This window comes from Artemia franciscana, chromosome 8 (genome assembly GCF_032884065.1).
Source record: "Artemia franciscana chromosome 8, ASM3288406v1, whole genome shotgun sequence".
Taxonomy (NCBI): domain Eukaryota; kingdom Metazoa; phylum Arthropoda; class Branchiopoda; order Anostraca; family Artemiidae; genus Artemia; species Artemia franciscana.
Window position 1 is genome coordinate 23,577,723 of NC_088870.1, and position 24,322 is coordinate 23,602,044.

Below are 24,322 nucleotides of genomic sequence, written 5' to 3' on the forward strand. Positions count from 1 at the left end.
CAGGTGATCAGATCTCAATGAAATTTGATGTTTAGAAGGATATCGTGTCTCAAAGCTCTTATTTTAAATCCCGACCGGATCTGGTGACACTGAGGGGAGTTTGGGGTGGGGGAACCTAAAATCATGGAAAACGCTTAGATTGGAGGGATCGGGATGAAACTTGGTGGGAAAAACAGGCAGAAGTCTTAGATACGTGATTTACATAATTGGAACGGATCCGCTCTATTGGGGGGGGGGGGGTTAGAAGGACCTCGTAACTCAGATCTCTTATTTTAAATCTCAACCGGATCCAGCGTCCTTGGGGGGACCGGAAATCTTAGAAAATACTTAAAGCGGAGAGATCAGGATGAAACTGGATGGGAAGAATTAAAACCTGTCTAAGATACGTGGCTGACATGACCGGACCGGATCTGCTCTCTTTGGTGGAGTTTTTTTTTTTTTTGGGGGGGGGGGTAATTTTGAACATTGAGGTATTTGTAACTTACGAAAGGGTGACCAGATCTTAATGAAATTTGATATTTAGAAGGATCTTGTGCTTTATAGCTCTAATTTTAAATTCCGACCAGATTCTGTGACATTTGGGGGAGTTGGAGGGGGAAGCCGGAATTCTTGGAAAACGTGAAAATTGGGGTATTTTTGTCTTAAGAATAGGTGATCGGATCTTAATGAAATTTGATATTTAGAAGGAATTCATGTCTCAGAGCTCTTATTTCAAATCCCGACCAGATCTTTTGACATTGGGGGGAGTTGGAGGGGGAAATCTTGGAAAACATTTGGAGTGGAGGAATCGGGATGAAGCTTGGTGGATAGAATGAGCAAATGTCCTTGATACGTGATTGACGTAGCCGCACTGGATTCGCTCTCTTTGGGGGATGTGGGGGGAGGCTTCAGTGATTTGGCGAGTTTGGTGCTTCTGGACGTGCTAGGACGATGAAAATTGGTAGGCGTGTCAGGGAGCTGCACAAATTGACTTGATAAAGTCGTTTTTCCAGATTTGACTATCTTGGGGGCTAAAAGGAGAGGAAAAATTAGAAAAAATGAGGCATTTATAACTTACGAGTGGGTGATCGGATCTGAATGAATTTTGATATTTAGAAGGGCATCGTGACTCAGAGCTCTTATTTTAAATCTTGACCGGGATTAAGCCTCTGATTTTCCTTTCAAATCAGTCTATTGATTCTTAAAATTGTGTTAGAGCTCATACCATATGAGCTCTTAGCTCTTGTTTAATAAAGGTATGGTAGGCCTTGATGACCTTATCCATGTCGAAATTGTGCAAACCCAATCATCCTCGCTATTATTTTTTATTTTATCACATTTTGATTCTCACTGTCCAGTTTATTTTTACTGACTCGCTCACATGTTTGGCGTCGCATGTCTTCTAACTGCGTATGTCTTTGTTTTTTATTTTCATTTTTGACTTACTCAAATACTCTATGAAAGACATACCACCGAATCTGTTTCTTTTGATTGTCAATGTGGTGGGACAGACTTCTTTTTCTTACAACGATTTATCTAGTTCAGCTTTTTGATTTTCAAACGTATGTCAGGCCTTGATCAGCTTATCCATGTCAAAATCCAAAACCTAATTTGAGGAGCTGTAATGGTTCTTTAGTCATACAGAATGTAATCCTTGTATGATTTCAGTTCAAGGACGGTTTTTCAGAGGAAGGGATGTTTGGAGGGGTTGGAGCCAGCATCAAAGTATCAAATGTGACTTTTTCCAAGGGATACAATAATTCACGAGTTTGAACAAATAAATCCCATAATCTGTTGGAACTCAAACACGAAATTCAACCCGTCCTCAACGAAGTTGACGGGGAAATGTTTGAGCAAGTGATTGTTAATTTCTTTGAAAGAAATAGTGCTTGTAGGGCTAGCGTGGGGGACGGAGTCATATCCCCAAAATTGTGTTTCAAGTATAATCTCGACATCTCCTGAAGAGATTACTATATTTTTATTTTGCTTCCTTCAAATAAATTCGATTCATAGGAGATTCAAGTCCGCCGTTCTTTTTGAGACACCCTTTAGTATATCCACGTTCAACAGCTTCGATACCATTCGATGATATGCATCCTCAACTATTCTTTACACCGAAACCTTCATATTCAGTAACTGCAATCATTACTACAATTCGTCAACAGATAGTACCTTTTTTCCATTTTGAATATTCTAAGTGTGAAATCCTCTTTGTCGGTTACTCCCACAAAATATCTATATTCTTCAGTTATTAGAGAGTTTTTATATATTTTTAAAGTTATGAACGTTTTTATATAAATACATTAAAGGAATTAAATCATATAAGCAAAAGGATAATTACTCCCTATCCATGGGATAATTCATATTATCATCTGAGCAGGCATGTGTACAAAGGAGGTAGATCTACGGTCACTGTCTTTTAAAAGATCATGATTCCTGCAATTCTCCAGTGGTTTCTTGAATTTCTAATATGATCCATCAACTCCTTGCGTCTTTTTCGAGGTACCCCTCACCTGAAACCCTTAAAAAAATAACGTACGCGCATGCATGTGGTTAAACACACATATATATATCTCCCATAACGTAGCTCCAGTATTTAAAACTGGAGTTACACGGATTATTATGACCATAAAACAAAATAAGGTAAGATATAGCCAGATTAAATAGAGAAGACTTTGTATTCTTGCATAGGGCTCATTATTTTTTGTCTCACCATAGGTAGTTAAAGGAGCCATCCCGGGAAATTTTTATTTCTTTTAGATTTATGATTCTAACAAGCCTAACAAAGTTTCTGAGTTTTTTTTTTTTTTTTTTTTTTTTTTAGATACACAAGTTTAGATATATCAAGTATCCAATCCCCTCATGCGAGTGTTTTGGTTGTAGGTCAAATTAAAAGACACAGTTTCTCTTACATTTTTTCGTATCATCAAAAAGGAAAAGTAGCACCTGCATAAAACAGGGGTCTATTTAACATTTCCTGTTATGAAAAAAAAAAAAAAAAACAATAACTCAAAGACAATTTTAAGTTAAAACACTTTGTAAAATTCCATTTTTCGTCTTTAATGAGCCCGCTCCTCAACTTGGGCCAAAAATAGTTACGTATAGAGTTACAAATCAAAAACTGATTCAATTTAGTCCCTAAATTTTAGGCAAATAAAGAAGAAACCTTCATATTGCAGGATTTAAGAAGAAAAATCAGCTTAGAAACAATTCTTCCGCTGACCAAACTGAAAACAAAACGAAGATGATCAGGAGCTACAACTCTAATGGCAAAAAGGGAAAAAATAACATTAAAAATAAATGTGTCCCTTCACCATAAACATCTTATGAACAAAAAAGATAAAAAAAAAAAATGAAAAAAGCGAAAATACCAGTATAATTTGGTATATAACCCAAGTTAATTTACAACCCTGCACAACATAATGCGCCCAAAATGTCGAACTCTTTCTTAAATTTGTTATGTTCAATATAGAATAGACTGTAATAGATCCAACTACTTACAAATTTGGCGTTTCTGCTGGTAATCATTAAAAATATTTTAAATTTGATATGTTCACTTTACTATGTTAAATTGGAACCTGTGTATACAAACTCTAGACACCAGAAAAATTTTTACATGCAAACAAAAGAAATTTAGCAGAGGCACGAATTTATTAGTCCGTATATTCTCGATATCAACAAACGTATAAATAGGCTATAAAAAGAAGAAATCACGACCGCAGTCAAACACAACTAACTTCTCATACGAAAAGACATTTCACACAAAACAGACCTTGGATATACTAACAGCTACAAGATGGCTGCTGTTCTTCTTCTGATCCAGCGCCACCAAGCCTTAGACCACCCCGTGAAGAGCTTGCTTCCCATAAATCAGGGGTTTGAAGGATCTAAAAGCAAAATACCACAGTCAATCGTGTCTAACAGTATATAATTGTATCTAAAGTACTATAAAGAAACTTAAGAAACTAGACGAGTTGGTCGATGGAAAAATTATCAACGCCAAAAAGCCTTTCCGAGGAAAACCTAAAGCTAATTTGTAAAACCAACAAAATGGTACTTTTATTAAACCCAAGCACTAAATATTAAAAGACTTCTTATCAATGAACAAATCTGAAAAACAAGTCCTGGAATGGTTATAGGCGTGAAATTCATCTCAATTACATTTTCTTTACCCTGATATTGGCACTAGTCAAGACATTTTGGCCGAGTGACCAACAGAATAACCCATTTTCAGGGCTAAACTAGTAGCTCGTATCTAGTAAAGAGCGAACCACAGTCCATAGTAACCGAAAGTTTAAAAAGCCTACTGAAAAAAAAAACACAATCAACTAAGAAAAAATGTTTCAATTAAAGGCAACTCAGGAATAATAATTATTATATAGGTTGATTTCGATAGTAACTAAAATGAATCTGTATGCTGGGATCGTTTCGAATTCATCAACAAGAAATCATTCAATAGATTTTACAGTGACGCTATTCCGAGACAATTGTGAAAAATCAACACCAAATTGTACTTTATCTTAGACTGGATTTGACTTGCGACACAAACAACGAAACAGAATTTGTTTATAGTAGTGAAACAATGAGTTATAACAAAATTATTAAAAGGCATACAGAAATGTGTGACGGAAGTAAATAGAAGAAAATATTTCAAGGCAATGGTTGCAACTGACAGTCCGACATGAAGAAAATGGCTAAAATCTTCTTTTAAAATAATCGTTGTATATATTGCAAACAATCAAGGATCTAACTCGAATTTTAAACTTTATCTTCATTAAAAATTCAACCGTATTCAATATCACTGAAAAGTGGTTAGACCCATCCACCCACGTATTTAGCGTGATTTTTGTTTGCTTTAAGCTTCAATATCGCTCTTGATTTTCACGGGAAATTACTTGTTTTTTTAGTTTTAGTCATATTTAAAGCAATGGCATGGTCCAAATAAGGAGGAATTTGTCTCCCAGTAGTTTCATTATCTGTTTGACTAAAATCTGGGCCAAATACTCCAATACTCGATGGATGTTCCGCAAAAACAAATAAAGTAGATTTCTAACTAAGGCTTTGCTTATCTGAAAAGATAAGCAAAGAGACTGAGCCTGAGAAAATTCACCTGATTTCCAAAAAAGGGGGAGGGGGAACACCCCGAAAATGTCAAGCTGTTGCAATGAAAATTACACCATCTTGTTAGTCGAGGTGTTATCATTCTGTTAGAAAAGCTAATTAAAAGTTTCCATTGTGTAAAAAAATACGGCTCAAGTTGAAGTTAATTAAAATCAAGTTAATTAAGTCAAGTCAGAGTTCGATTCTAGCGGAGTTGCTCCCTGTCTCGGCAAATTATTTTACATTCCAGAGAGCCATACTGTCGAGATTTCAAGCTTCTATCTACAAAATGTGAAACTTCGTATGTTTTGCACAACAAAGATCATAGATGGGTGTTTTTTTCCCAGGGGTCATCATTTCGAACCAATGGTCCTGGAAGATCGAAAGAGGGCTTATTTCAACGGAAATCAGAAGTTCTAGTGTCCTTTTTAAATGCCCAAAAAGACTGGAGGGTCTTTTAAAGTGCTCAAAAAGACGTTCGATTAAAGATAGCCACTTGATTCAGTGCAGTTAAAAGATATAATACCTATCTCTACAGGTATGACAAGATCCCCCATAGTCCCTTGATACTGGCTGTAAGTTACGCAATTTACCCATTGTCCAAGTATAATACTTGCCGTTAGAAAATATATGAATATATTTAGAGGAGAATTTTTCTGCCTGGGGGAAGGGGGTGGTTTTCCACAGGGAAATATCCTGTATTGAGGAAAATTTTCAGGGTAAGTTTTGCACTGGGGAGGGGAGGGAATTCCGTAACATGACCTGAAGAACGGTTAGAGATTAAATAAAAAAACAAGTTTTTTCAACTGAAAGTAAGAAGCAACATTAAAACTTGAATCAGAAATATTTTCAAAGAACTTTAAAACTTTAGCATAAAGAGCGAGGGTTGAGGAAGGGGCAGCCCCCCTTGATACACGGAATAATGTCCGTTAGTTTTAAATTTTAGTGTGGCTCCTTACTTTCAGCTGAAAGAAACTTATCTTTTTCTATTTAAGCTTAGAAAGGAAGCTTAGGATGATCTCTCTAATCCTCTGTCGTGTGGTGATACAGCTCTCAAAAATCTTAAAAAGCCAGTGTCATTTGCATTTTATTGAAAACAAATATATTCGAACCCCATTTTGTTTAATTTTAACAAGAGCACTAAGAATATTAAATACTGTTCAAACTTCGTGAGCCTCGATTTTCAATACCGGTGTTTTTTAAACAATCAAAGTTTTATTGGTCTGAATTACAAATATCTAACTTGCACCATATTCAAGATCTATATAAATAATAGCTTACAAAATAATACATATTAAATTATCAACGAAAGTAAAAATAAAATCTGATTATTTGAATTAGTTAAATGGAAACTTACGTAACCATATGTCTAAAGTAATTAGGAAAAATCGGGAATTAAATTTTTTATAAAAAAAAGACGTCCATATACAGTTCTGTGGTTTCTGGTAGTAGTGGGTGTCAAATTGATAAGAAGATATGGGCAAAAAATCAGCAAAAAAAAGCTAGAACATATGGCACCAAAAAGGTTAAAATATAGCTTTCCCTTGAAAGAGCTGTTATATTTGGGTGTTTGAATTTTTACAGACGAAAAGAATTTTCAAATTTTAATATAGCTTTGCTTAGTTATTTTCATGGTTCAGCATGGCAACGCTGACAAAAATGTAAATGGCCAAGGTCTTTAAATAAAAAATACTCAAAGAATTTAAGATTGGCAGCAAGTGTCTGGTGAAATTTGCTTTAGAATCAAGCACTTTTAACACGAATTAAACACAATTTACGTACTGTTGCTAGAAGAAACTTAGTCTCATCCATCTGCTCAGATAAGTGAACAGGTTAAAATTTATCTTTTAGAAGTGCATCTGAACATTCTGGTTCGATATTTAGAAGTACTTATTAGGATTCTATTGGCTGGAAAGTTTACAAAATAGTAGTTATGGCAATGAGTGTTAAGTTTGGACTTTAACATTTTTGTTTCAACATTACTGATTGTGCCTTGGAAGGAGTCCAACATAAAGTTACACCGTGCCTTTGGTGTCAACTGTAAGTGACGTGAGTTTAGGCAGACCATTACATTTTAGAGTTTTGATCAAGTTCCAACGAAGAGACAACCAGTGTTAGAAGTTCTGGCAATAAGCCAAGGCATTATGTCCAAAGCTAAAGCAGACCTTACCGCGAATAAGTGTTAAAATGTTTATACAGGAGAACAACCGAGGTAATTTGTAGTCGGTTAATAAATTGTGTTGCCAATTAAATGATACTAATGTTTCTATGTATGCAATGCATCAATGTTTGCATCACGACAACAACGAATAATTCTTAATAGACAATGAATATCTCATTCAACATAAATTGAGAGATGAATCGTAAATTTCTTACAATGTAAGCAACTGATAAAAGGGACAAAAATGAAGTATAAATCCTGATAGCTATTGAAAAAAAACTGAATCAAAAAACGATTTAAAAGCAAAGAACTAGCAAATCCATTTATTCATTCCTTTTTTTGTAGTTCCGTTTTGAAGTTTAGAAAAAAGATTATTTGAAATTATATTTTTGATTACATAAGAAACGTTTCAGTTAACACACAAATCCAGAAAATTCTTAAAATATTCTTAAATTTATTGCAAGATATTTCCCTCCTTCCAGTTTCCAAAACAAAAAACGATCCCTTTGACACTAAACAAAGATAAACATATCATTTTAAAAAAAAGTGAACGGCAATAAAGCCTACCTTCTCGACAAGTTCTTCAAAAGCCAATTGAACACCATCCTTGGTCTTTGCAGAAGCTTCAATAAAAAGCATAGAGTGTCTTCGAGCGAATTTGAGGCCCTCCTCTCTGGTCACTTGGCGTCCATCCTACATGACAATATAAAATATTTGTCATTATCCTTAATAATATTATTACTTGAATGCACAGTGAAACCAGAGAAACTGAAGGTCAGTTAGAGAAGAAGATAAAGAGAAGAAGCTCAAAGCCGAGTCAAATGGCAAACCAGATTAATTCAAGACAGATGAGTTGCACAGGTAGTTTTTTGGCAAAAATATATCAATAGAAGGGAGTTTTTCGAAATAATCTTGGGTGGGAACGAGAATCCACAAAGAATCTATGTTTGTACATAAAAAAATGTTATAATAGCTTGGATACCGATGAAAATGATTGTATCTATCAATTTGCTTGATATACTGTTTTTAAAAATGTAATCTTTAACCATTAAGAATATTCATTAATGTTGCAGTATCAACTGTTAAAATAATTATACAACTTTAATATGAATACATTTAATTAAAATATCTTAGCCCTAAATCTACAAACTTAACATAAGGTGAAGCTAGTCAGTTTAGTTTGGTGGCTTATAAGGAATCTCAAAGCGCAAAATACTTTTTTTTTCAATGTTTAATTTATCATCAAATTCATTTAATAAAATATCCAACTAATAAAAGATAATAAAAATATATTAAATAAAAGGCTTACTAATTTTTTTTATAGTCACACAAGTTCCCCGTCGTTTAAAAAACTTTCCTTGATGAAGCCTTTGACGCAGAGTCTAGTCATGTAATCACATTCTTTTTTTCACACCCATAGTTTTTGTGTTTACTACCGTTTTAGTTGTTTTGGTGGAATCTTCCATGCACAAAATGATTGAAGAGCTTGTGTGACCATTAAAAATAGTAAACCTTTTATTTAATATGATTTCTATTAACTAAAAATTAACGTAAAAAGTATTTTACGCATTGAGATTCCTTATTTCGCAAAAACTGTGGCAGAAGGAACGATTTGGATTGCATTTCCAAGTTCAGCACAAAAATGTCTATTGAAATCATATAGTTTTTTCTTGAAAAAAACTTAGCATAAATAATTAAAAATTTAGTACATAAAAATAAATCTCTTACACATTCAATTCTATGTATCTCCTGTCACAAGCGAAAAATCAACACACGAGAGTCCAAGTTGACGCAAAAAGAAGAAGAAAAAACGTAGATAATGAGTTTTATTTTCAATTTTGAATGAATTTTATTTACCTTATCGATCTTATTTCCGACAAGCATTTTCACGGTATTGGGGAATGTTGAATATGTATCTAGTTCAACCAGCCAATTGGAGAGGTTGTCAAACGTACTTCTTTGCGTTACATCATAAACAAGAATTGCGCCATGTGTGTTTCTGTAATAGCCTGGAGTAAGGGTTCTGAACCTCTCTTGACCAGCCGTATCCTGGAAGAGTATATTACTTAAAGATTTTAATTTTTAAGCAAACACACAAAGCACAAAAAGACCTATGCGGAAGAGCTCAACAACTAAATTTCTTATATATGTAACAACCAAGGTTATGGCCTTTTGTTTTGAATGCTAATGCTAGCTCTTTTTATGCTGTTTTTTTTAGAAACACAGTTTATTTTGAGCTGGTCGTTTTTGCCAACGAAATTATAAATCTACAATTTAAGAGAAAAAAAAAATTATATCATAATGCTCTATTCGCATCAGTCTTCAACTGTTGCGTAATACAATACTGTTAATTCTGATAAAGAGCTTCAGGTCCTATTTTCTTCAATTTTTTTCTTTTTTGATACTTAAGTAAATCGTAATCTCTGTTCACGGGAGTTTTATATAAGATATAAAGCAAAATATAGAGGTCAGAGTGCGGCGTCATCAAATCGCCCCATCGGACAAGGATCAAGGAACAAGGAAAATATAGTATATCGTTTCAGTTAATAATTAAAGCTAAATATTTTTCATAGGGAAGGGCAGAGCGTTCAGAGTTAATTTTTACAGTTTTTGGCGTTCATGGGCTAAGTTCATGGCACAACGCTACTAAAAACTTTGGGCCTACTAATATACTACTATTCACCCTAGTCTAGAAAACCAAGGTTTTCTCCTTAGAGTTGTGTAGGCTGATTTTCCCCCCCCAAAAAAAAATAGAAAGATTTTCAGGGATAATGTCCTTCGGGAGACCATTTGAAATGAAGGCGCAGCGTCTTAAAAAGCTGTTCTTGAAGCACTCAGTGCGGAGTGTCTCTTCTTGTAGGCAATCTCAGTGTATTATTTGTTTGCATTTTTGTCGTATTGGCTAGAAAACACTGATACAGATGGAGATAACACATCGGATGGAGCGTAATAAATGTACTTACAGAACACAGCCATTGACGCCACACCAAGGCTCTTGCTGAGAGGCAATAAAGTTGCCATATTTGAGCTATAACTCGCCTTTAAGACCATATTTTAAGTCTGCTAAAGTTGTGTCAACTAATTGCATTAGTGCAACGGAGCCCTTGCAAAAACAGGACCTACATATTCAGCAACAGCCCTAATGCATGACTTATACAGGATGGATAATCAAGCTGGATAGTAAGATATTCTTAGAACGAAGAAAAACAAACAAATTTCTCAAGAAGGAGAATCAAATCTAGTCGAAATGTGTTCCCCAAGGTAAGTTGGAAGAAAAATGAAACCCCAAAAGACAAAGTTTGTCAACTCTCTTGATAGCTAAAACTTGGAAGATATTATCCAGAAATTATCGATTGGATGGTTAGTAGCTCTTTAGTCTTCGATGCATTGAGATTGACCATGCATGTATCAGCCAATTTTTCTACCTGCATGAGATTCGATTTTATAGATAGGGAAGCTTCCACAGGGTCTTTCTGTTTATGGAGAGCTGCAAGGACCCATGTATCGTCAGAAAGTGGTGTAGATGGTTAACGAGATATTCCCTATGTCGGTGGTAAACGCCAGGAAAACTAAGGGTCTAAGGATACAACCCTGAGGAGCCCCATCCTTTACTAAACATTCACTGGAAGCAAACCCATCAAGAACTATACAGATATTATAATTTCTTAGAAAACAAAAACTTCAAGCAGACAAATAAACCTTCCACGTCGAAGTTTTTTTCAACAGATCTTTATGTCAGACTCTTTTGAGAGCTTTCGCAATATCAAAAGACATCATCTTAACATTATATCATTGGTTCTGTAGTCGAACCCGCTCATAATACTGTGAATTCAGGGAGTCACGTGTCGAGCATTTCTGGTAGACCCCTCATTGCTTACTGCTAATAAGGTTATTTGACTGCGGGTATGTGTAAAGAGTTTATTGAAAACGCCCTTTTATACCTTATCAATGCAAGAGAGGAGGCTTATCGACGTTTGCGAGTCAATATGGGTAGGTCAATTTCTGATTTGGCAGCAGAAAAGACGTGGGTGGACTCATTACGCCCTTTGATAGGATTCAGATTGAAAGTGGGGAGGGCCGGGTGGTTTGGTACTACAGTGCACGAGGGCAATATTTGGTATTTTATCTGGAATGGATGCTTTGGTTACACAAAGACACTGTAAAGCCTGTTGGACTTTTGGAGGAGAGCAATTGACATGGTCGAGGGTGGTATCTGTGAGATGAGGAAAGTCAGGACTTCCTAGACTTTTGCCTCGTGTCAATATCCAGGAGTACAGCGAAAATCAGCAGTTTAGACACGGGATGTTGTTGCATCTAGTAAGTCCACAACTTGGACTTAGTTTCATATTGGCACTAACTTAGAGCTAATCTTCCACAGGCCCCCTTTATGCCCTTCAATCACACATTGAAAACAAAATCTATGTATGATTTCAGATATGCCTACTTTTCTACTAAAAATTTGATGGAGGAAAGGGTGAGTATGGACTCAATTTTATAACTTTCTCATGGGTGCCTACAGGAATACCAAGGGGAAAAGGCGCACGTAACGGGGTTTGGTTGCACCTTGATCCCTTTTCACCCTTAAAAAAAAATAAAAAGGACTTAAGATCTTTAATCGAGCATGCCCTTTTCCGAGTTTATAATATAATCTGTCCTATACGAAATGGACGGGGAAAAACTACATACGAGACGTTGTTATTTATTAAGTCAATTCTAATACGTTGATTATGATTTCATGTTTTATATCAATTTGTCAATGTTATTTTGTTCAATATTGGTATTGCATTATCGTTACGCTTTTGCACGTGGCTTAATACCTTTTTAACATAATAATAATTATTATTACTCCCTTTCACCATAAAATTTGATAGAATAGAAACCAAATATGATATCAAGTCCATAGAATTTGAAAAACAAAATAGACCTTTCTAGGTAATAAACCTTAAGATTTTCCATGCATTTTCAAGTGTTTTATTTCTTCACGCCGTTCCATAGGTCTTAGGACAAGGGCATATTAAATGGAAACATCCACCCACCCTTGCAAACTTATTCCAAACAAGAATAAGAACAAAGAATAAGAACAAGACAAGAACAAGAATAAGAAACCCCACCCCCCCCCCCAAAAAAAAAAGTAAAATTGCACCTTCACCCATGACAAGTTTTATATTCTTCCTTCTTGAACAGACTCTCCTATCCCCGCTGAGAAAAAATATTTGCACAGAAGGGAAATATCCAATTTCCTGGCGAACATTGGTTGAAGAAACCTTGGAGCCAAAGAACTGAAAAATATGAGTTTAAAATTATATTCTTGTATTTAAATCTCTCCCCCCAAAAATATTATTATATTATCCCTTCGTCCTCCACATAACCATAAAGGTTGGCATGCATGTGATCCAGTAATCCTAATGCAGCTTTTAAATTGTTAAATTAAGAAAACAAACTTTTGGTCCAAAACATATGACGAGCGAATTAAAAAATTAATAGACAAGCTTAAATTAACAAACTAAAGGTATCAAAACATTAAATGAACACAAATTACTATGAATGAAGAAATTAAACTTAAAAATCTAAAATATACACATAAACCACACTTCCACTGCCAGGGCCTTGATAGGTGCTGAGCAGCACAAGCAATGGTGTCTGTCGTATTTGATTCAAACCCTCTATAGACACATCGAAATTTTCAGCTGCCAATCCATAACAAACCTTATTAAGATCCCATAGGCCATTCTTATGGATAAGGGTGGAAATGATTTAATGTTTTCTTGCTTTACGTTCGATCGAGCACTTAACGCCGATGCCATAATGTAGTAGTAGTAGTAGTAGACAGGTTTAATAGCAAAAACTTGACAGCTATCACTGATTTGTGTTTCTTTACAACATATACAAAATCAAACTACACTTGTAAACATAAATCAAACTATAAATATTAACTCTTATTATACATTTTAACGAAAACCGGGACGAAAGAATTACCATATTGGTTTGTTCTTGCTTTAACGGGAACTAACTTATCTTGCGTTTTCGTTCTTGATGGTAGAGGTTGATCAGGTAGAATGTCATGGTGCTGAGGTTTAGAAAGCAAGTACTTTCCGGATCAGGAGGGGGTTCATTCGAATGGAACAGAAAAGTGATCAAAAATATTGTGCCATGAGAAAGTGGCATTTTCCGCCATTTTGTGCAGAAACTATGATTTTGTCCAATGGAGGACCAAGAAGCCATTGATTAAAAACTCCAAGAAAGATTTATTAATTTATCTCTCATCTCCCTACATTTAAATTAAACCTGATCAATGGTTCTACGAGGTGATACTACTTACTACTACTACTATTAACAACTCATTGAAGCACCAGCCTGCCTGAGGCCAACACAGTTACGCAAGCTCTTCCTCCATCCTAATTTGTTCAAAGTCTCCCTCTTTATACCCTCTAAGGAAGTTCCTATTTCCCTTAATTACTTCCTTACATCCTCCCATCCCCACCGGAACAACTGCAGGTACCTCCCTTCTTATTGCTGAATTGACATATAATCCCTTCTGATTCCAGGAAAATGCTTTGTTTACTTCTTTATTATTGGCGGTAGGAGAGGGGAAGGGGTGTAATAGTATTATTGTCACAATATTTTTCAATGTAGCAGAAAATATTACGTTCCCATGCCTACCAGCACAGACGTGGAAAAGGCAAAGCAGAGCACCGTGAACCTCAAAAGAAAATTTCATGGGGGGAGGGGGACGAGTGCTACAAGGAGCTTTGTTTTCAGCAGTTTTAAACTAAAATATTTCTCCTTTTTTTATTAAAAAGGTCCAATGTAATTAGACATATGTATACCATATATATAAGCATCAGAAAACCCTATTGAAATGTAGCAATGCCTTCAGACTCTTAGAAAATCAAAAGACACACAGAATTTCTATTCATATGACCAATAATACCACCCTCTGTCCACACAAAATTCTGTAGTAAAAATGTTAGTAAGACCTTATTAAATAAAACTACTATTTATGTAAATTTTTAACTAAATATTTAAGAATTTTTATTACAATTCAATATTTTAATTGTTAAGCAAAAAAATAAAAAAGCAGGATGCTACCAATAAATTTACATTTATTGACAAATACAATTTTACATCAAGGAATCCAGAGTTTATGGGGTTGGTAGTCCACACCATGTCTTCTTTAGGCCTTAGTATGATTTGAAGAACGATCAGAAATAATAATAAAAAAAAATTCACTGAAAGTAAGGAAAAACATTAAAAATTAAAACAAGCAGATGTTATTTCGCATATGAGGCAGACTGCCTCAACCCCTTGCCCTTTATACAAAAGTTTGCCTTTTTGTCAAACAAAGTTTTGAAATTCAGAACAACTGCTGAAACGCCAGGGCCATTGAATTGTTATAAAAAGTAGGCTATTTTTAAAGAGCTAGAACACTTTAATGTAACCAGTGGGGGTTGAGCAGCGGGCAGCCCTCTCTCCTATGGAATAACTTCTGTTAATTTTATTTTTCTATGCTCATTCTTACTTTCAGTTGAAAAAACTTTTTTTTATTTAGTAAAAGAAATCCTATGGGATTTTTTTAAATGTATTTCTTCTTAACATAATATTTGTGACAGTACAATAAAGCTTAAAGGAATTAATTTACTAGTTATTTGAAATAAGGAGTTCTGTTCATTGGAAATTTCTTGGTTCAGACTTGGAGTTCGACTCCATATTATTGTTATTGATTTTTTTTTTTTTTTTTTTTTTTAACACCCCTCAAAGGTATTTCAGACAGAAAAACTTTCTGGTGTAGACTAAGTAGATGTTACCCAATACTCTTTTGCGAACAGGGCATGATGGTAAAAAAAAAATCTTTACCTAAACTATTGCTTGCTTATTTGGAATAAGGAATTAACTCAATGTTAATTCTGCTTGGTTCTGACTCCATGTTATCTAAGCTCAATAATAAAAAAAAAATGCCCCTTAAAGGTATTTCAGACAAGAAAACCTTCTGATGTACACCTAGCAGGCATGTTTTCGATAGCAAGGGGTGAACTGGTATCACATTCTACAGTAGCCAGTGCTAAACCAAGTCCAGTGGAAGTAATTTCCCATACTTCTTAGTCCCAGTCTACCATCTCTGTGCAATTCTATCATAGGATCATAGGACTATCCTTCTACAGTTGCCACTAATTTCATACTGGCATTTTCCATGGGCAATACGCCTAGTACCAGTCATACATATATTGTAGGCCAATCAAATAATTTTTCCTTTTTAAGTTTTGACTGAAATTGCTTAGCCATCACATGATATTACTGGAGCGCATTTCAGTTTTGACCTATTCATGGTTTACAGAAGATACTGTCACACTGAAAGGATCCACTTCTGTCCTGTTCCTCTTTGGCATGACTATGTAATGGGGTCTTGCTATGCCTTTGACCTTTGGAAAATGTGGCTAAATCATACAGAGTTGCTGGCACTAATATCTATGTCAAGGCAGATGTATATTACAGAGTGACAAACAACATTGTACAAAATAGGTATAAGAGATTTGGTGACAGAACAGACCTAAAAATCTTTTCAGGATGCTACAGTCATACTTATTCAAAATACTAACATGACACTTCAAAAAGTGTAACATATCCAGCATTCAACTTAAAATCGGCTTAGGCTTGTAATCAGCAAGCTAATAAGCTCTTGAATATAATTTTTTGGGAAAAAAAAGAGAGAGTCACAAACCCAAGGGCCTTACTCTGAGCCCTTAAATGATATAGGTTGAAAATCTTTGAATGACTGACCTTTAACAAGATGTAAGATATACACATTTCTGTTAAAACGCACCCATGAAGCTTCTGCTTTATATAGGCTATTAGCACAGTCTGGAGCCCTTACCCCTGGAGTTGCAATTACCCTATCATGTCACTTTTTGAGACACATTTTCACACATTCCAACTAATCCAATTAAAAGTCTTTCTAACAGGTTAGGTGACAGGTTACAATCTGATTTGTTTTGACCCCTAAAAGGGAGAGCTCATCATTTACAACCAAATGAGCCCCCTGTCATTTTTTTACAACCATCCATTCTGAACAATGGCCCTCAAGGCAAAAGGAAATCACAATTATAATAAGTACTATAACATTGAAGTCAACATGGAAGGTCAGTCATTTTATGCATATAATCTTGTTCAAGTTCTGTTTTACCATTTTAAGATTCGATTTCTTATAATGGCTCATTACATTTTGGTTAACTAATACAAGATTATCTTTTTAATAACTGTTCATTACCACAGACAGTTTGTTACATCAGTTCTCTATTAGAACACTAAAATAAGCTAACAAAAACAAAAAGCTTACCCAAAGTGCAAGGCGAATAAGTTCACCATTTAACAACATTTCTGAAGACTTATAATCAAAGCCAATAGTTGCAGAATGCTCAGGATCAAATATATCATCAGTAAATCTCAGGAGCAAACTAGAAAACAAAATCAAGTTTTATGTGTCAAATAATCCTTTATTAATTAACAAAGAATTGAACTAAAGTTGAACTAAAGAGCAATTAAGCATAATCTGTTACTAAACTGAAGGTAATAATCTATCCTTTTTCTGGAAATACAAAAAGAAAAAAATTAAATTGATGTCTTTATTTACTATTAATAACGCAGTGACGTTTACAGAAGAGCAAAGTCAATTTTCTCCCAAAGAGCTATGTGTCTTCCATGCATTATTTCTTCCCTTAACACTTGGTATTGAGTGACCAGTTATAAAAACTTAGGACGGATGATCTCCGCCTTCAGCCACCTCCAATCATAGGTTTTAAGCAGAAAGGCAGGCATGTAACATCTTGTTTAAGCCAGAATCATCCAAAGAATCCTCAATCTAAGTTCAAAGCAAGACAAGTCCAAGTCACTGTCTGACATGGTACAAAAAGAAGTTAGGTCCTGATATGGCATGAAGAGAAGTTAGGTCCAGACATGGCCCAAGAAGAAGTTAACTATTTCAAAATCCTAAAACAGTACAAAAAAATTTAATGCCTGATTTGATATAAGAATGAACAATCTTTCAATTCAGCCCAAAATGGGTATGTTTCACAGGTCCATTCTATTTTTTATCAAAAAATACAACTACATGAAATATGATTTTTGGTGTCCAATTGGCTCTAGTGTTACAGAGCATGTATATAAATACCTTATAAAAAGGATATAAGGTAATGTAAAAAAAATTCAGATAGATAGCTATATTTACATACAAAGTTTGTCTCTGATTGACTTAAAACGTATAGGGCTAATACCTTGGGCCCATGGGATATTAGAATATGCAATTGCACAGGGAAATGCTCCTTCTCTAGCCTTTCATTGAAAGTACTCTAATCTGCCTAAGCCTTATGGAGCAAAACCATTAGGACAAGGGAATTGGGAGGGACAAATTTTCACAGGCATAAGCAACTTCTAATGAATCATAGATTATACTATAGGCATTACCCCCCTCAATGACGAAAGTAAAAGTCTTCAAAGTTATCTACCCTCCCCCCCCTCCATATTTGCAGATGACTTGGTAAACAACATCAAGTTGGTCAAATCATGTGCTTTACATTGCAATTTTATCAGCTCATAGTCTAAATGAGCAGAACTGGGCCAAAATGCACATATGCTGTATATATGTATATATGTGACAGAGGAAGTGGGGATACCCTTCTGCAGTATTTTTGATGGGTCAGTAGAATGGTGGCAAGAAGTACTGCCCATTCACTAGCTTTCATTACAATATTTACCAGCTCATTATCTAAATAAAATAAATGGGAAGAATGGAATTAATAAGACAAATGAAAATAGAATAAAAAACAGATAACCAATTAAATTCTAACCTGTCTAAATATTTATCTTACTTGGTAAATACACTAATTTTATCCATTCAATTTGAAAACTAGGTGAAAGATGAACAAAGCAAATAAAATTAAGAATTAATGAAAATAGCTGATAATACTGACAGAGAATCTACTACTATGGTTTATTCTTAGGAATTACAGAGACTTGTCCAGATGGAAACAGTGTGAATATCATTGAAACCTTTACCATTTGGCATTAAATGGTTGGGAATAAGGCTAGTGTCATTTCAAGGTTCACCAAAAACTGCTAAACTGTAATTTTTTGATACTGGTTATGCTTTAAATCTGTATAATACACATTACACTATAGAAATCTGAGAGCAAAAACATGGACAGTTCCAGATGAGACTGTCTTTATAGAAATTAAACCTGTTTTTTCTTCAATCAATTTTTTGCAGATGAGTGTCTTTTTGTGACCTCAGAAATTAGTTGAGTTAGGTTAATGCTACAGCCTTCCTTCCCTTCCTAGGGCACAAATTATGCCAAAGAAGGTCTTTCTGAGTATCTAAATTTATCCTCCCTCTGCCAAGTGGCTTAGCTTTGATGAACTAAGATGAACTTTGAGGTAACAAAATAAAACTTACAGAAATGTATCTAATTGGCAAATGATGCACAAAGAAGAAAGTATTTTGAGCCTTGCAACTTTGCTAAATACTTATTTATGAATTTTAAAGAATTTAGAAAAATATGATTTAATTTTAACAAAGAATCCTAATATACTTTTAAATCTTTCCAAAATCATTGGAACTGTAAGTATCAAATAATTTTCAAAACTAAGTGCCAAATAAGAATAGATCAAATCATACTTGAGGTAAAACACATTGTTCCCAAAGTCAGGACCTTTCTTCAATAATTCTTTCTAAGCCTCAGAAATAAGGACATTGAAAGGATAGAAGCTCAAAAGGCCTCCCCTAAGAAACTGCTTGATCTTTGAATTTAATCCTGAAATTGTCTTTCCCTGAACTCATTTAATTTCCCAGATAGCAAAACGCAATTTATCTACAATTTTACAAGAAAGTGTATATTAGGGAATTATTATAATTTATTCTTTAGGGTCCCCATAGATGGCTAAAATTCCACTTCACAATATTCCAATCCCATTTAACAATCTGCTTATTAAGCTTGATAGATTAAGTGCCATAACTAACTTAATATGGATATATCATAACTCACATCACCAGCTAGCAGCCATGTATTACCAAGAGATTCAATTCCAGGAATCAGAAACTTAGGTTTGTCACATTACTCAGCTAAGGTTGAAAAAGACTCAGCTTACCTTTTATTGTAAGGCAAGTATACATTGATCAAAACTGTATCACTGGGACAAATGGGTAAAAAAGATCAGACAAATGGTAAAAAATAAGGGATAAAAAAGGAAAGGTTACAACCTCTAAAAAAAAGACCACCAGAGGGCCTGCCATGCATGCACTTGACATTAGGTACTAAACACAAAATGATTAGCACTTTATCAGAGAAATTAGCATTACAACCAGGCAGCAAATGTTCTTGCAGAAAATACATCAGAATTCTTTAATAAGTCCTATAGGCTAAGGACTTTACCTTTAATTCCATTTATATTGAACAAAGAAACAGAGATTTACATAAGTTCATTTAACTGATTGAACTGCTAAAGGCTTACAACTTTGGACTGTGCAAATTAAAGGCTATGTGGTCACCACTACAATTTACACACTTTATGGGATTGTTACAGGGCAAGTCTTTTGTCAGCTGATGTGGAACAGGCAATTTCTAAATTTGAAGACAGCACATAGGCAATTAGTACATGTGCAGATAAGATCGTCAGGAGCTTGGTACTTTATACAGCAATAAGGAATGCTTTGATATTAAGAAAGACAAATAAGTTTGTAGCCTAATCAATTTTCAAACCAAGCCTGAGAGCAGCTATCAATGAGGCTTGATCAATGAAAAGAATCTTTATGCTGCAGGAAATCCCAATATGCAAAGGATCAACAATTCCTGACCACAATTTAAATGGCAATAGGCTAAACCAAAAGATCCACTGATTCCTTTTACAATCTCAAAAAAACCTTTTGCCCTTACAATCTTCACATGAAATCCACAAAAAATAGATCAAGCTGAATTGAAAAAATTGATAGCAGCAATGCTGTCAATCTTAACTATTATTTAATTGCCAGATGCATGAATATGGTATTGTAAATACACTCATGGCCAGAAACTTGATCAATCTCAACTTTTTCATTTTGAAGAATTATTTAAATCATGCAATACTACTGTGATCATAACACTAGCCTTGTTTCTATCAGAATTCATTGGCAGGACATTTGTGCTTGAACATAGAGAATGAAAATTAATATCATAAGTTCAGTTTTCATTTAGATCTTGACCTGTCAAGACATCTTGTTTTTAAATAAATGATGCTTGTGATTTTGAAGTGAAGACACAAGATCAGTCTTATAAACTTTTCTCTAGCAAGTTCAGTGCTAATTCTGGCTTAGTCAACCAATTTTTAATAGAAGATATAGCTTCCAATTCAAGATCTGTGTCTTGTTTTTGTTCCTTAACCTAGAATGTTTCATCCTTGTAACAAATGCTACAGAAAATGTAGAGCTGGGTCATTCCAGTGTTCTAAGTGTAATGCTTGGTTGTACTCAGCTTGTGCTGGCATCCCAAAAAGTAGTCACCTTAAAAACCCTAATTGGTAATGTGTATAGTGCTGATTGTCAATGGCTGTAAATGATGAGATTGATATCATCAACTGAAGTGGTCTAACCACTCAAGGCTGTAAAATCCCATCTTATTTCTAATGAAGAAAATTCATTTAATTCTAATGGTACTCAAGTTGAAGTGACTGTTCCAATTGGTATTGTATATTCCCTATCCATACCTTGAATTTTGAATAATGATAACCATAGTTCCCCTGGATCAACTGATTCTGCAATGAGCAGTGGTCAAGTATGGTTCTGAATCATTGGCACTTCAAGAAACAGAGGAATATTTGCTAGATGTTTTCCAGAGAAATTGCCCAAATTTATTTTCTGGTATCCAAATGACTGACTGTATCTCAGACAGTAGGCTGTAAAAATAGTGTGGTTTAATCTTACTTTCTAGTGTAAATGAGAGAAAGGTTGCAATCCTTAGATTGCTTCAAGCTGTATTTCAAGGTAGGGTAAAAGACATCTTTTTGGAAGAACCACTTTTCTTTGGCATTCCAAAAAAAGAGATATGGGTTTTTGGACCACCCTATTTTACTACAGCATGATGTAATGTGAGGGTAGTAACAAGAGCTGTACCTTATTAGTGAAACTTTCACCAACACTTTGCCTGCATAAATTAAAAACATGGCCTCTGTTTTGACAAGCAATTGAAAACAAAAAATTGTGCTTAAAATTTATGATTTATAGAATAAATATCAAGCAATAAAAGTTATATTTTTAGAATCAGAAGAAAATTGGCTTTCTGTTCATATGTAAATAAAAGTGAAACACTGAAAGGATATGTACATCAAAATAGAATAATTGGTATTTCCAAAAAGAGGTCCTTGTAGATAAGTCAATAAACTAATAATTTCAAGTGTTTGATCTTAAATAATTCTAATAATGGGCCTATCTATATTGATACATAATTTAAATTTTTGGTAAAAATTTACCAATATTTTTTTTTATATTTATTTTACAAATATTTTTAAAGGTCATCAAAGGTCAGGGCCTCTGGAGGGAGAAGGAGTGGAGGTAGTTGCTTCAAAATACCTTCCCAGGACATAATTTAGTCTGTAGATTCATCCCTGAAAGTTTCATTTTCTAAGCCTAAACTCTTTCTGAGATAGCAAGAAGTCAATTAACTAGAACTTTGCCCAAATTTTTAGCTATTCATTGATATTTACAATTCTTCTCAATCCAATTTGACAACAAAATGCAGGGTTGTGTTTTACATGCTTTTGCTCAATTGGGGTAGCCTACTGGTTTTTAACCTAACTTAAGGTGATGCTTGGGATGACTAGGCCATATTATGCAGATTGCTAAAGATTGTCCTTTTCAGCCAGCCATCTAGGACTAAATGAAAAGCGGTGTGTCATTGGCTAGGGTGGGAGGATGTGGTAAGGAAAGACTTAAAAGAAATTTGAACTTCCTGGGAGCTCATAAGAAGGAAGGCTTTATATATACTGGGATGTAGCAGGAGCATATGTATCTGTGTTTTCCTCAGGGAACTTGATGCTGCAGTGAGTTTTAAGTAGGGTTAGCAGTAGCCTACTAGGCTAAAATTTTAGGACCTAATTTTATTTTACTAGACTTAGTAAGTTTTCTTTGGAAGAAGCCAATCACCTAATGCGTCCATAGAGAAAAATTGTACTTAATTTATCTTATTTGAGAACAAACCTTGACTTTCCAACAAAGCTGTCACCAATTACTAGAATTTTGAGAGTAGTCAAATATTTTTTCTCCATTTTTATGATTTATTCAATTTCTTTTATGAATAAGCAAAGGTACGTAGTACAGAGCCGCCGCTACTAATGCACAACTGTATCCTCCCGCTTGCAGAGCAGAAACTTCTGTTGAACATTTATTTTGCTTCAATACGCCACGCCCTTCGATGTGCAGAGTCAGCTGCAATACCTTCTCGAAAAGTTCATGCAAAGACAGAAATTAGAAGATGGTCTCAAACTCTAATTTGACTCGAGCATGCCAATCTGCGAAGTTTTGGTTTCATCTATGGTGCGAAAATGTTTGGCTCCGATCTGGACAGACCTTCATTGTGAAGAAGTATACCAAACTTATGCTTGCCAAAACTTTATCTAAGCATCGCAGAGATTTAATTGAAGAATTACAAAAAAAGAGTAAATCCGATCCTAAACAACTCTGAAAAAACTTGGTGAAGCCAGGAGAATCATCTTCTAAAGCTTTATTCATAACCAAAGAGACCTGGAGTATTTACTTTCCAAATCAGTTTAAATGGTCCGGTCCAGTGCTGCAGAATTGCTATCAAAATGAACTTGATGAAATACTTAAACTACCGAAGGATAGCATGGTTGAGAGTAAAAGCATTATCAGTGAATGCCTGAAAAAGCTGAAGAAAAAGTTCTCGCGAGGCTTTGATGGAAAACGTGGTCAGCATTTACTTTATGGCAGTGAAGGACTTCTTGAAAGCGTATCTCTGTTATTAATCATTGTAAGAGGTATAGTCCCGAATAGCTTCTGTATTGGTGTAGTAACACCTATTCTGAAACCAGGGAAGCATTCCACGCAATGTTCCTCATACGGCCTTATTACTGTGTCAACTACACTATGTAAACTATTTGAGCTTGTTTTCCGTAATTAAGTAAGAAGTAAGTGTACGGTCCCCCGACACTAGTTTGGGTTCCAAACGTCTCTGGGTGGTGATGATGCGCTCTATTCATTAGTTTCTATATTGGTTGAAGCAGAAAGCAATAATGACTCTCTTGTCTTAGCAGGACCCGATCTCGCTTGTGCTTTTGATTCATCCATTAATGAGCAGATTCTGCTTTCGGCAGAACAAAGAGGAGTTCAAGCGCGTGTTATAAAGCCCCTTTGACTCAATTTATAGTCCACTTTGAGTTAGAATAAAGTGCCAAATTTAAATTGTGATGTATTAGTTGAGTCTGATATACCAATAAAAAAGGGTTTATGGGATTGATATGTCACTCGTTAGCTATGCAGATGATATCTAAAATATTAATAAGAGTCTACAAGGAATAAAAAGTTGTTTCAGTGCTTTAACGGATGAATACTCTCGTATTGGCCATTCGTTTAACCCAACGAAAACGAAACTGCTATTTTTTAACTATAATATGCCAACCAGTGATGTATCTGTCATTCTGAAAGGTACTGAGGTCAATCCAGTTCAAGCTATTACTTACCTTGGAGTCCAAATTAGTACATTATATATCTTCTATATATATAAAAATAAGTTGTCTGTCTGTGGATCAGGTGACGTCATGTTTCTGTGTCGGTTGACGTCATGAAATTAGTTGTCAGGTGACGTCATGTTTCTGTGTCGGCTGACGTCATGAAATATATATATATATATATATATATATATATATATATATATATATATATATATATATATGTTTTTAACTACGTAAAACTTGCGAATATACAACATTCTTTGCTGTCCCATTATCTGTGCATATAAATAGATTGTCAGGTTTACCGACTCATGAACATGCATCATATAATGGTCAATGGGAAAACAATCCGTATTCAGATCTATACCTCATGATTCT

The 24,322-nt window shown here is 34.7% G+C and overlaps 1 protein-coding gene across 1 annotated transcript; it reads right to left on the reverse strand.

Annotated features, from left to right (window-relative positions):
- Positions 1-3,611: 3,611 nt before the first annotated feature.
- LOC136030160 (ras-related protein Rab-18-B-like) lies at positions 3,612-22,611 on the reverse strand. The gene is made up of 5 exons (XM_065708887.1): positions 22,455-22,611; positions 16,572-16,689; positions 9,098-9,289; positions 7,808-7,933; positions 3,612-3,866 (listed from the first exon to the last, which is right to left on the reverse strand). The coding sequence occupies exons 1-5, from the start codon at positions 22,520-22,522 to the stop codon at positions 3,762-3,764; spliced, it is 609 nt and encodes a 202-aa protein (XP_065564959.1). The 5' UTR covers positions 22,523-22,611; the 3' UTR covers positions 3,612-3,761.
- Positions 22,612-24,322: the final 1,711 nt, after the last annotated feature.

What these genes read in the sequence shown, in the direction of transcription:
- LOC136030160 (XM_065708887.1), bottom strand. Translation starts at nt 22,522, where the DNA reads ATGGAGAAAAAATATTTGACTACTCTCAAAATTCTAGTAATTGGTGAC. An exon ending in TCGGAAATAAGATCGATAAG is followed by an intron (nt 7,934 to 9,097) that starts GTAAATAAAATT and finishes ATTGTCATGTAG; the next exon opens with GATGGACGCCAAGTGACCAG. An exon ending in TTGAAGAACTTGTCGAGAAG is followed by an intron (nt 3,867 to 7,807) that starts GTAGGCTTTATT and finishes TTTTGCTTTTAG; the next exon opens with ATCCTTCAAACCCCTGATTT.